General features: G+C 38.6%; 1 protein-coding gene across 2 annotated transcripts in view; it reads right to left on the reverse strand.

The window, feature by feature from the left end:
* RAD54B (RAD54 homolog B) overlaps window positions 1-11,560 on the reverse strand; it is a 96,956-nt gene extending 85,396 nt beyond the window's left edge. Inside the window, exons 1-2 of one of the 2 annotated variants that reach the window (XM_060115701.1) lie at window positions 11,447-11,560; window positions 4,924-5,074 (exon numbers count right to left, since the gene is read on the reverse strand). In XM_060115701.1, coding sequence (XP_059971684.1) covers window positions 4,924-5,058 — 135 coding nt within the window. In that variant the 5' untranslated portion in view covers window positions 5,059-5,074; window positions 11,447-11,560. The remainder of the gene's footprint in view (window positions 1-4,923; window positions 5,075-11,446) is intronic. The other variant, XM_060115702.1, reaches the window with a different exon arrangement.
* Window positions 11,561-13,115: the final 1,555 nt, after the last annotated feature.

Below are 13,115 nucleotides of genomic sequence, written 5' to 3' on the forward strand. Positions count from 1 at the left end.
AAAACAATACTTTCTCAGTCTGGATTAATCCAATCTAAGATGAGAAATAACTCAAGAACAAAAATTTAATAATGGAATAAACAAAGTAACGGGACACTAAAGTTGACTGCTAAGCTTAATACTTTCGCGCTTCGCATGTTGCCTTGCTTAAAACAGCTGTATAATTTCAAAAAATGCCTACTTCATTAGTTTTTAAAGACAACTATTTAGTTTCTTGATATTAATTATAACAGGAAAAGAATAAATCAGCATTTTGGGTTTGGAATTAGTCATTAGAAACTCCATCAGAAAATAAAGTCAAGGGTGTCAAGACGATTCAATGGAGGAAAAACAGTCTTTTCAACAAAGGGTCCTGGAACAATGAGATATCCACATGAAAAAAGATAAAATTGGATTCCTACCTCACACCATACATGAAAACTAATTCAAAATGGGTCACAGGCTGAAATGTAAGAACTAAAACTATAAAACTCTTAGAAGAAAATATAGTAAATCTTCATGACCTTCTTAGATATAACAAATCACTACTACCAACACCAAAAAAAACCCCAGATAAACTGGACTTCATCAAAATTTTAAACTTTTGTGCTACAAGTGAAACCATCAAGAAAGTGAAAGGCAAAAACAGAATGGGTGGAAATATTTGCAAATCATATATCTGATAAGGGACCTATGTTTAGAATATACAAAGGACTCTTACAACTCTATAACAAAAAGCAAATAATCCAACTTAAAAAAAGGACAAAGGATCTGAATAGACAGTTCTCCAAAGAAGACATTCAAATGGCTGATAAGCACATATAAAGATGCTCAATGACATCAGCCATCAAGAAAATGTAAACCGGGCTTCCCTGGTGGCGCAGTGGTTGAGAGTCTGCCTGCTAATGCAGGGGACACGGGTTCGAGCCCTGGTCTGGGAGGATCCCACACGCCATGGAGCAACTAAGCCTGTGAGCCACAACTACTGACCCTGCACGTCTGGAGCCTGTGCTCCGCAACAAGAGAAGCCGCGATAGTGAGAGGCCCGCGTGCCGCGATGAAGAGTGGCCCCCACTTGCCACAACTAGAGAAAGCCCTCGCACAGAAACCAAGACCCAACACAGCAAAAATAAATAAATAAATTTAAAAAAATTTTTTTAAAAAAGAAAATGTAAACCATAACCCCAAATGAGATACTACTTCATCCACAGTATGGTTTATAATCAAATAGATAATAATAAGTGTTGACAAGGATGTGGAGGACTGAAACCATCATACATTAATGGTGGGAATGAAACAGTACAGCCACCTTGGAAGAGTCTGGCATTTTATTAAAAGGTTAACCACAGAATTATCATATGATCCAGCAATTCCACTCCTAGGAATGCACCCAAGAGAAATGAAAACATACGTCTACACAACAATTTATACACTAATATTCATCAGCATTATTCATAATACCTAAAAAATTTTAAAAATGGAAACTAAACACCTATCAACCGACAGATGGAATAATAAAATACGGTATATTAATAAAATGAAATATTATTCAGTGTGGCAAGCAGAATAATGCCTCCCAAAGGTGTCCACACCCTAATTCCCAGAACCTGTGGATATGTTACCTTACGTGGCAGAAGACGCTTTGCAGATGCAATTAAGGTTAAGGACCTTGAAATAGAGAGATTGTCTTGAATTATCCAGGCAGGCCCAATCTAACCAAATGAGTTCCAGTTTCAGAGAACCAAAAAGATGGCGATATAAGAACTCAAACCGCCACTGCCAATTTTGAAAACGTGGGAAGGGGACCTTGAGCAAAGGAATGTAGGTGGTCTGTAGAACCTAGAAAAGGCAAAGGAAACATTCTTAAAACCTCCAGAAATAAATGCAACCCTGCCAACACCTTGATCTTAGCCCAGTGAGACCCACATTGGGCTGACCTACAGATCTGTAAGATAATACATTTGCATTGTTTTCCTTTTTTAAAAATATTTATTTGGCTGCATCAGTTCTTAGTTGCGGCACACGGAATCTTTCGTTGCGGTGCACAGGCTCTTCGTTGCAGTGCGTGGGCTTCTCTCTAGTTGTGGTGCGTGGGTTCAAGAGATCGCGGGCTCAGTAGTTGTGGTGTGTGAGCTTAGCTGCCCCGCAGCATGTGGGATCTTAGTTCCCTGACCAGGGATCGAACCCATGTCTCTTGCATTGGAAGGTAGATTCTTAACCACTGGACCACCAGGGAAGTCCCACATTTGCATTGTTTTAAGTCACTAAATTTCTGGTAATCTGTTACAGCAGCAATAGAAAACTAATACATTCAGCAATAAAAAGAAATGAATTACTGATACATGCTACGATGTGGATGAGCCTTTTGAAAAACACTATGCTAACTGAAAAAAGTGAGTCACAAAAGGCCACATGTGTGATTCCATTTATATGAAATGTTCATAATAGGTAAATATATAGAAACAGAAAGTAGATTAGTGGTTGCTAAGGGCTGGGGGATTTGGATGGGCTGATGTGTATGAGGTCTCTTTCTGGAATGATAAAAATGTTCTAAAATTGGTTTTAGTGAGCACTGCACAACTCTGAACATACTAAAGACAACTGAATTGTAGTAGGTAGGTTACAGGTATGTGAATTGTATTTAAATAAAGCTGCTTGTACAAAAAGAAAACTTATTTAAAATTAAAAACTATGCTTACATAGTTTTCTCCTTACATTGTGGCCAGAATTCTAAAGGAGTGTAGGATAAAATAAACAGATGCAGGCCAAAAAACACAGAGTCAAAAATCAATAGATGTTTTCAACAACAAAAAGACAAAACACCAGTTAAAAGCCAAGGACTTGAACAGATATTTCTCCAAAGAAGATAAGCAAATGGTCAATAAGCACATTAAAAGATGCTCAGCGTTACTAGTCATTAGGAAAATGCAAATCAAGACCACAATGAAATGCCACTTCACAGCAACAAGAATGGCCATAATCAAAAAAACAACAACAACAGCAATGAAAACAGAAAATAACCAGTGTTGCTGAGGATGTGGAGAAACTGGAACCCTCATACATTGCTGGTGGGAATGTAAAATGGTTCAGTAGCTATGGAAACAATTTGGTAGTTCCTCAAAAACTAAACACAGAATCACCATATGATCTAGCAATTCCACTCCTAAGTATATAAACAAGAGAACTGAAAACAGGTACCCAAACAGAAACTTGTATGCCAGTGTTCACATCAGCATTATTCATAATAGCCAAAAAGTGGAAACAACTCAAGTATCTATCAATAAATGAGTGAATAAACAAAATACGGTATATACATATACAACTGAATATTACTTAACCATACAAAGCACTGATGTTCTGATACCTGCTACAACATGAATGATCCTGAAAACATCAGGCTAAATGAAATAAGCCAGAGACAACAGGGCAAATATTTATGATTCCATTTATATGAGGTACCTAGGGTAATCAAATCCATGGAGACAGCAAGTAGAATAGTGATGACCGGACGGGAGAACAGGGAATTATTGCCTAATGGTTACAAAGTTTCTGATTAGAGTAATGAAACAGTTTTGAACACAGACAGTGGTGATTTTTGCACAACAGTGTGAACGAAATTAATGCCACTTACCTGCATGCTTAAAAATGGTAAAATGGCAAATTTTACGTTATTCATATCTTACCATAATAAAAAAAATAGAAGAAATATTAGTAGACTTTAATCTCCATAACATAAATGAATCAGGGAACTGTAGAGTAGCAGAAGTGTGGATTGCCCATTTTATATATGCTCTATATAACCTTTATATAACTTCTATATACCTAAGACTAAAACAATCCTTCATTTTAGTAGTAAAGAATATATATTAAGACTGCTTCAGGGGCTTCCCTGGTGGCACAGTGGTTAAGAATCGGCCTACCAGTGCAGAGGACACGGGTTTGATCCCTGGTCTGGGAAGATCCCACATGCCGTGGAGCAACTAAGCCCATGCACCACAACTACTAAGCCTGCACTCTAGAGCCCGTGAACCACAACTACTGAAGCCTGTGTGCCTAGAGCCCACGCTCCACAACGAGAAGCCACCGCAATGAGAAGACTGCACACCACAATGAAGAGTAGCCCCTGCTCGCCGCAACTAGAGAAAGCCCGTGCGCAGCAACAAAGACCCAACGCAGTCAAAAATAAACAAATAAATTTATAAAAATTAATAAAATTAAAAAAGAAAAAAAAAAGACTGCTTCGGGACTTCCCTGGTGGTCCAGTGGCTGGGAGTCCGCCTTCCAATGCAGGGCATGGGTTCGATCCCTGGTTGGGGAACTGGGATCCCACATGCCGCAACTACTGGGCCTGCGCACCCTGGAGCCCTCACGCCGCAACTAGAGAGACACCTGCTGGCCGCAGCAAAGGACCCCACAGGCCACAAAGAAGATCCCACGTGCCGCAACTAGGACCTGACACAACCAAATAAATAAACAAACAAATAAATAAATAATGTAGATTTGTTTAAAAAAAAGACTGTTTCGAGCACTTACTTTTTACAAGCATAAATGAAAGGAAGTGTCCAGAACAGTGATATAAAGCATTATTTATGTTTTCTCTTTAAATTGCTTTATTTAAAGTTTTCACTTATGTGTTACCTTTAAAAAGAACACTGATCAGAACAACTTTTTTTTTTTAACAAGAATCTCCACCCCTTCCCTTGCAGAGGTATTTTTCACTGTTACCAAAAGTTTATTTTACAGACCTAACCCAAGTTTATTTTATGTCGTTCCTTTAAAATATATATATTTAGTCATTATTTCTAAGGTTTTTAGAAGAATTTATCAGAGATACTGAAAATTCCTATAGGCATTAAGTATTACTACCTGTTTACATGGCACTTTTTAAAAAATGCATGCTTCTCTAGATTATACTTCCTTTACCGTTTTGTTTTGTTTTTTTACCTCAAATAATTTTATATCTGAATTCAGCTTTGTAACCTCTTCATTAGGACTTGGATTACTTCTTGCTGGCGGTATAAATTTTGGCTTTTTGAAGGGATTCCCTTGCAACTGACTTGGTGCTGCCGATCGTCTCATATTCAGCAGTATTAACCTGAAAAATACCCAAAACAAAAATGATCTAATCATAAGTCAGATTAGAATCACCTCCAAGTATATCATCACTATAATCATGACATCTTTAAAAATATAAGAGAATAAACCTGTAAAAAGCCTTAGGAAACAAATTCAACAGCTGGTAATATTTTATTTTCCATCACAAAAGTCTTCTGAAAAATATTTAAGATTTAAATTACATGGTGTAAACCTGAGCATATATTGTATCAATTTTGATAAAACTATAGATTAGATAATGATTATATAGCCTTAAACTCAATTTAGATAGTAGTTTCAAAATCAAAAGAAACATAATTATTCACAGACATACATCCAGCATGTTACTTTTTTTCTATTCCATTAATCCATAAACTGCATGAGGGTAGCAATCATTCTTGTTTTCTTCACCACTCTGTAAGCAGCTTTGACCACAAAGCCAGATACATTATAATCACTAAAGAATATTTTTGAATGAATAAATAAAATCCTGGCAATTAAAAGAACACATTTACAGTTCAATTTCCTTTTAAAACTGTGGGATATTTTAAATATATAAATCAAGAGACTAGAACCAGGTTTCCAAACTTTTGCTCAATATTATTGCCACCAGGACAGAACAGGTGAGACAGATAAAGGCAAGAACATTACATGCACATATCATGCTTCTGCAATGGACGGCAGTAAGCACTCTTATTCAAAGTAATCTCACAAAACACTACACAAGATATGGCATCAACAAGGATGTACATGGCTACCAAAATTATTTGTTTAATCCAGAAATTCCACTTCTGGGAATTTACCCTAAGGAATTACCAAAGATATACTCAAAGAATTATGTATAAGGGTAATCATGCTAATATTACTTATAGTAAGAGAAAAAAAAAGGAAATTTGAATATCCATAACAAGTTACTAGATAAATAAGTTATGTCACATCCACAAAATGGAACACACTCTCTTCATATGCCACTGAAATGGTGAGTAGTACTGCAGTTTCCCAAGCAAGCCATGTTCTCTTTTCCTCTAGGCCATTGAACAAACTTTCCCCTATACAGTGTTGGGAATGCCTTTATGCATTTTCCTTTGCCTGATTGATTCCAATTTATCCTTTAGGACTCTTAACTATGAGCCCCCTTCATCTCTGCTCAAAGACTGGATTAGAGACCCTTCCTATGTGTGCACTACCCAAGCACTTTTCACACTGTAATGAAACTACCTATTAATTCCCCCAAGCTGTAAACTCCTGGATCAGGCATGAAGTCTTACATTCCATTCATCACTATATTGCCAGTACCAACACAAGAAGGCATTCAGTATTTGTTATATAAATAATTCTACAGCCATTAATGGGGAAAAAAATCACATTTTAAAAGAATGTTTAGGGACTTCCCTGGCGGCACAGTGGATAAGACTCTGCGGTCCCAATGCAGGGGGCCTAGGTTTGATCAATGGTCAGGGAACTAGATCCCACATCATGCTGCAACTAAGAGTTTGCATGCCACAACTAAGGAGCCCACCTGCCGCAACTAAGGCCCAGTGCAACCAAATAAATAAATAAATATTTTAAAAATAATAAAAACTGGTATCAAAAATACTTCCAAGTTAATAATAAAAAATAAGTCCTTAAATTAAAAAAATAAAAGAATGTTTAATGATATGAGAAATGTTTTTTATATATCAAATAAAAACTGGCTACAAAAAGCAATTTTAGCAAGGTTGCAAGATACCAGGTTAATACCCAAAAGTCAATTGTCTTCCAACATACCAGCAATGAATAAGTGGAATTTGAAATTAAAAACACAATACCATTTACATCAGCACCCCATAAAAATGAAACACTTAAGTGTAATCTAACAAAACATGTATAAGATCTATATGGGGAAAAACTATAAAACTCTGCTGAGCGAAATCAAAGAACTAAATAAATGGAGAGATATTCCATGTTCATGGATAGAAGGACTAAATATTGTTAAGATGTCAGTTCTGGGCTTCCCTGGTGGTGCAGTGGTTGAGAGTCCACCTGCCGATGCAGGGGACACGGGTTCGTGCCCCGCTCCGGGAAGATCCCACATGCCGTGGAGCGGCTGGGCCCGTGAGCCATGGCTGCTGAGCCTGCGCTTCTGGAGCCTGTGCTCTGCAGGCAGGAGAGGCCACAGCAGTGAGAGGCCTGCGTACCACAAAAAAAAAAAAAAAAAAGATGCCAGTTCTTCTCAACTTTATAGATTCAATACCATCCCAACTAAAATCCCAGCAAGTTATTTTGTGGATATCAAAACACTGATTCTAAAGTTTATATGGAGAGGCAAATGACCCAGAATAGCCAACACAATATGGAAAGAAGAGAACAAAGAGAACTGACACTACCTGACTTTAAGACTTAACATATAGCTACAGTAATCAAGACAGTGTGGTATTGGTGAAATAGACAAATGAATCAATAGAATAGAATAGAGAGCCAGAAACAGACCCACATAAAGACAGTCTTTGACAAAGGAGCAAAGGCAATACAATGGAGCAAAGACAGTGTCTTCCACAAATGGTGCTGAGACAACTGGACATTCACATCAAAGAAAATGAATCTAGAAACAGACTTTTCACCCTTCACAAAAATTAACTCAAAATGAATCAGAGGCTTACATGTAAAACGCAAAGCTATAAAACTCCTAGAAGATAATATAGAAGAAAATCCAGATGATCTTGGGTATGGTGATGATTTTTTAACTACAACACCAAAGGCACAATCCATGAAAGACGATAATTGATAAGCTGGACTTCATTAAAATTAAAAACTTCTGCTCTGAAAAAAGGCAATGTCAAGGGAATGAAAAGACAAGCCACAGACTGGGAAAAAATATTTGCAAAAGGTGCATCTGATAAAGGACTATTATCCAAAACGTACAAAGAAATCTTAAAACTCAACAATAAGAAAACAACCCAGTTAAATAGTGGGCCAAAGACCTTAAAAGACAGATCACAAAAGATATAGAGATAGCAAATAAGCACATGGAAAGATGCTCCACATCATACGTCATCAAGAATGAAGAAAACCCAGAACACTGACAACACCAAATGCTGGTGAGGATGTGGAGCAGTAGGAATTTTTGTTCATTGCTGGTGGGAATGCAAAATGGTGCAGCCACTCTGGAAAACATTTTAGCACTTTCTTGCAAAACTGAACATACTTTTAACATAGGATAACTCCTTTCAACAAAGAGTTGAAAATTTATGTCCACACAAAAACTTGCATATAAATATTTATAGCAACTTTATTCATAATTGCCAAACTTGAAAGCAACCAAGCAGTCAGTAGGTGAATGGATAAATAAACTGTGGTGTATCCAGACCATGGAATGTTATTCCACACTTTAAAAAAAAAAAAAAAAAGCTGTCAAGCCATGAAAAGACATGGAGGAACCAAAAATGCATATTACTAAATGAAAGAAGCCAATCTGAAAAGGCTACATACTGTATGATTCCAACAATGTGACATCCTGAAAAACTATGGAGGCAAAACTATGGAGACAGTAAAAAGATCAGTGGTTGCCAAGGGTTAGGGGAGGGGCAGGGGTGCAAAGGCAGAGCACAGAATGTTTTAAGGCAATGAAAATATTCTGTATAATGCCCTAATGATGGATACATGTCATTATATATTTGTCCAAATCCACAGAACGTAGAATGCCAAGAATGAATACTATTGTAAACTATGGACTTTGGGTGCTTATGTGTGTCAACTGTAAAAAATGTACCATTCTGGTGAGGGATGCTGATAATGAGGGAAGGCAGGGGTATATGGGAAATCTCCACCTTCCCCTCAACTTTGCTGTAAACCTAAAACTGCTCTAAAAATAATAAGTTTTAATTTCACAAATGGCTACCAAACATGTTCAGCATCATTCCAATTTTATAAAACAAAAAAAAAGACAAAAAAATAGTATGTGTGTTTGTACTTTTTAAAAGACTAGAAAGCAAAGGGGCATGAGGAACTTTTTGGGGTGACTGAGATAACCTGCATCAGATTGTAGTGTGATTACAAGTTTGTCAAAACTCATCTAAGTATACACATTGAATTATAAACTGTAAATTATAGATCTATAAAGATTTTTAAAAGACTAGAAAAACACATGCCACAACATTAACACTGACTATGTCTAGATGTTAGAATTACCAGTAATTTTTTATTTTTTTCTGAGTTCTTTCCTACATATTTCCAATTTTCTACAAAAAAAAAAAAAAGAACTGCAGCCATTTAAGCTGTGACACACCATCACTGATGGTTAGACATTTCCCAATTACAGCAACTTAAAAATGATGACATACATGAGTATTCGATAAATAACCAGGCTTTATATAGTTTGAGGGATTAGTAGTGGTGTAAGAATTAATAAACAGAATCCTCAATTAAAATACAGACCAGAGGGCTTCCCTGGTGGCGCAGTGGTTAAGAATCTGCCTGCCAATGCAGGGTACACAGGTTCAAGCCCTGGTCCAGGAAGATCCCACACGCTGCAGAGCAACTAAGCCCGTGCACCACAACTACTGAGCCTGTGCTCTAGAGCCCGCGAGCCACAACTACCGAGTCTGCGTGCCACAACTACTGAAGCCCGCGTGCCTAGCAACACGTGCAACAAAGACCCAACACAACCAAAAATAAAAATATATTACTTAATTAAAAAAATTTTTAAATGATGTTCACATCATGAAATTTAATAGGTTCCATTCTCTACATTTAGTCAGACCCGCCTGCAGACTGACACCTTTTTAAAAGGAACACTAGAAAAATACAGTAACTAGAAACTTTGGGCAAGCTATTTAAATGCTCTGTATATCAACTTCCTCATTTATAAAATAAAGAGAACAGACTAGCTGCTAAAACTTCTTTCAACACTAAATTCTAAGAATCACTTTTCTACACCTAATACACAATGTCTAATTTTTCAACCCTTCTATTTAACCTGTAAACTAAAGAAAGTAATAATGAATTTGAGTATGCAGGCATGTGAGAAGCAGCACAGGGCAGTGGTTAAGAAAACACTCTGGAGCCAGCCTGCCTTGGCTTGATTTCTAGCTCTGCCATTTATATATGACCTTGGGCATCCATCAGGCCATTTAACTTGTTGATGCATTTCAAAGTAAACTTCAGACATCAGTATATTTCCTCCTAAATGCTTCTGGATCCTTATTACTTCTTAAATTAGTGCTATTTGAGCCCTCTTCCCAGGCCCTAAAAATAACACCCACTTGGCAGCCCTACTGTGATGCTCCAACATCTGTTACATTCTTAACACCTACTGCTTCTGTTCTCCCAAGTAAAATGGCAAATCCAGGCTGATGACACATCACAAGGCCTACAGTACTTGGCAATTTAATACACTGTACTGTGTAATAATTAAGAATACAGTTTTGGAGGCAAATGCCTGAATATAAAACTGGACTGACACTTCCAAGCATGTGATCTTGCACAGTTTACATAACCTCTTTGTCTCTCTTTCCTCATCTATGACAGGCGGTACAACAATAATTACTCGTAAGATTGTTGGGAGGATTAAATGAAATACTTAAAGTACTTAGAACAAAGTTTGACACACAGTAAGCACTCAATGTTACCTGTAATATTACTATCTATGATAATCATTATTAGATGTTTAATACATAAGGTCCTATAAGAGCAGAGATAACGAAGTTTCCGCGAGGGGGGATAGCAAAGGATGAAGTTCGACAAAGGGGATTATGACCAGAATCTGTGGATTCGGTTTGGCTTTGAAGGGGGGATGTGGTGCAACCATCAAACCTCTAGGATGAAGGAAAAAAAAAAAAACTCTAGGATGCAAGAATGCAAATAAAACAGTCAAGAACCAGCAACGCACCTCCCCTGCTGTTTCTGCTTTTCGCCTTCCAACTATATTAGGTAGTAATTATTTCACTTCGTGGCTTAAGTCGCTCCTTTGATTTTGTGGCCCCGCTAAACCGGCCTACAAAAATCTTCCGTTACTTACTATTAATTAATACCGTGCAGGAGAGTGGAGATTAGTTCTGGGGAAAGAAACCCAAGAGCCACAGAAGCCGAGCGGGCTGACCGCAGTGCGGGCGCGGAAGCACCACCGCCCGGAGTCGCCTCTCGAGTCGGCCTCCCCACCACAAACTCACCCCCACGGCGCGCCCTCCGCCACCAGCCACCCCACAGCCAGCAGCGAAGGCGCCCCTCACACTTGAGACCCCTCCGCGCTCCCAGACCCGCAGGAGGCGGCCACAGGCGCTCCGCCGCCTTCTTTCCCTCCTCCGTCGGAGGCCTGCTCCGGCGCCTCTCCCCTCTTTGTCCCACACAAGCCTACAGGCTGTCGCAGCCTCACAAGCCTCCCCCTCCAGGGACGCACCAGAGAGGATCCGAAGGAAGCTGTGCCACCAGCCAGGAGGAACCGGAGGAGACAGCGCTCCCTCAACAACAGAGAAGCTCAAGGTTCCCGCCTCGGCGCTGCCAATTGCGGACGAGCCCATCGCGCGTGCGCACTACCTTCCTTCCGCAGATCCCCGTCCAGCTCGACTCTGATTGGACGACCTTATCGCATCACTACGCAAGTGCTTTTGCGTTTCTCCTTGACCTCTGCCAAGTTTGCTTCGGGATTATGGTTCAATTCGAAAAGTATTTATTTGCTGCCTACGGTCAGACATGATGTTCATGCTGAGGCTACAGACCACATCCTAGGACAGATGAGGCATATTTCTTAAATCTGAGAACATCTACATGGATATGTTCGTGCAGTTTGATGGGTCTGTCTGCATTGTAAAAATATACAAATATAATGAATTTTTACCATATAGCTCCTAAATTATGCGGCATTTTAGGAATGAGGGAATTTCAACGACTTTGTTAATATGTTCCTTTTAGGTACCCAGCCGAAATAAGTGAACTGACGTTTTAAAATTGGTCCAACACCTTTTAATATGGTTACTAGTTAGTTAGAAATACATAGGTCGTGGGCCCTTTAATGTAAAAGTATCCCCAAACCAGGTCACCGTCTGTTAATATTTAGAAAAATATTCCGGTTTGAACAAAACACTTTAAAACGTGTGAATACAATAATTTTCATTATTTAGCATGATTTTCAAAAGCCATTAACTCTAAAAATAGGTGAAGAATTACAGTATTAAATCTTACCAAATTGTAGTAGAGTAGCTATCTTTTTTATATAATAAATTGTTACAATTTTTTGGACTTTATTTTGGTAAAATCAGGAAGTGGTAGCTGAAGCAGAGTGAGTTCAGAGAGTAGTAGATGAGGTCAGAGAGATAACAAGGAGGGGGAAAATCATGTAGAAACTTGTGGACCATTATAAGAACTCTGGCTTTTATTCTGAAATGGGAGGGTTTTGAGCTGAGTTAGGAGACTATTTACATAATTGAGACAAACAATGGTGGCTTAGCCCGGGTGGCTGCAGCAGAGGCGGTAACATTTGGAGTCAAGATATGTTTTGAAGGTAGAAGCCAGCAGAGGTAGAGTGTGAGAGAAAAAGAGTAGATAAGAATGACTAAGGTTTTTCGCCTGAGAAACTAGAAACATGGAGTTGCCATTTATTGAGAAAAAGACAATATCAGAGGAGTAGTTACCATGGAAGGAATGTGTTCCTCATCCCCTTTGTGATGTAGACCCTTTGGTGTGAGGTGGTTCCTGCTGGGTTCCCATTCCCTTTGTGATGTGGGCCGTTTAGTGTGAGGTGGTTCCTGCTGGGTGCTTACTAGGCAATGGTGGAGATGTCAAGATACAAATCTGGGGCATCACAGGAGAGGTCTAGGTTGGAAATTTAGAGGAGTCAACATGTAGAGGTGCTATTTAAAGCCATGACCCCAAGAACAAAAAATTTTAAAAACAGACAAATAAAATAAAGCCATGACTCTGAATGAGGACAAGATAGCGAGTACAGTTTAAAAAAAAAAAAAAAAAAAAAAAAAACTTCATCCGGGGGAATTCCCTAGCGGTCCAGTGGCTAGGACTCAGGGCGTTCACTGCAGTGTCCTGGTTTCAAACCCTGTTCGAGGAGCTAAGAT

This window comes from Mesoplodon densirostris, chromosome 13 (assembly GCF_025265405.1).
Source record: "Mesoplodon densirostris isolate mMesDen1 chromosome 13, mMesDen1 primary haplotype, whole genome shotgun sequence".
NCBI classification, from domain to species: domain Eukaryota; kingdom Metazoa; phylum Chordata; class Mammalia; order Artiodactyla; family Ziphiidae; genus Mesoplodon; species Mesoplodon densirostris.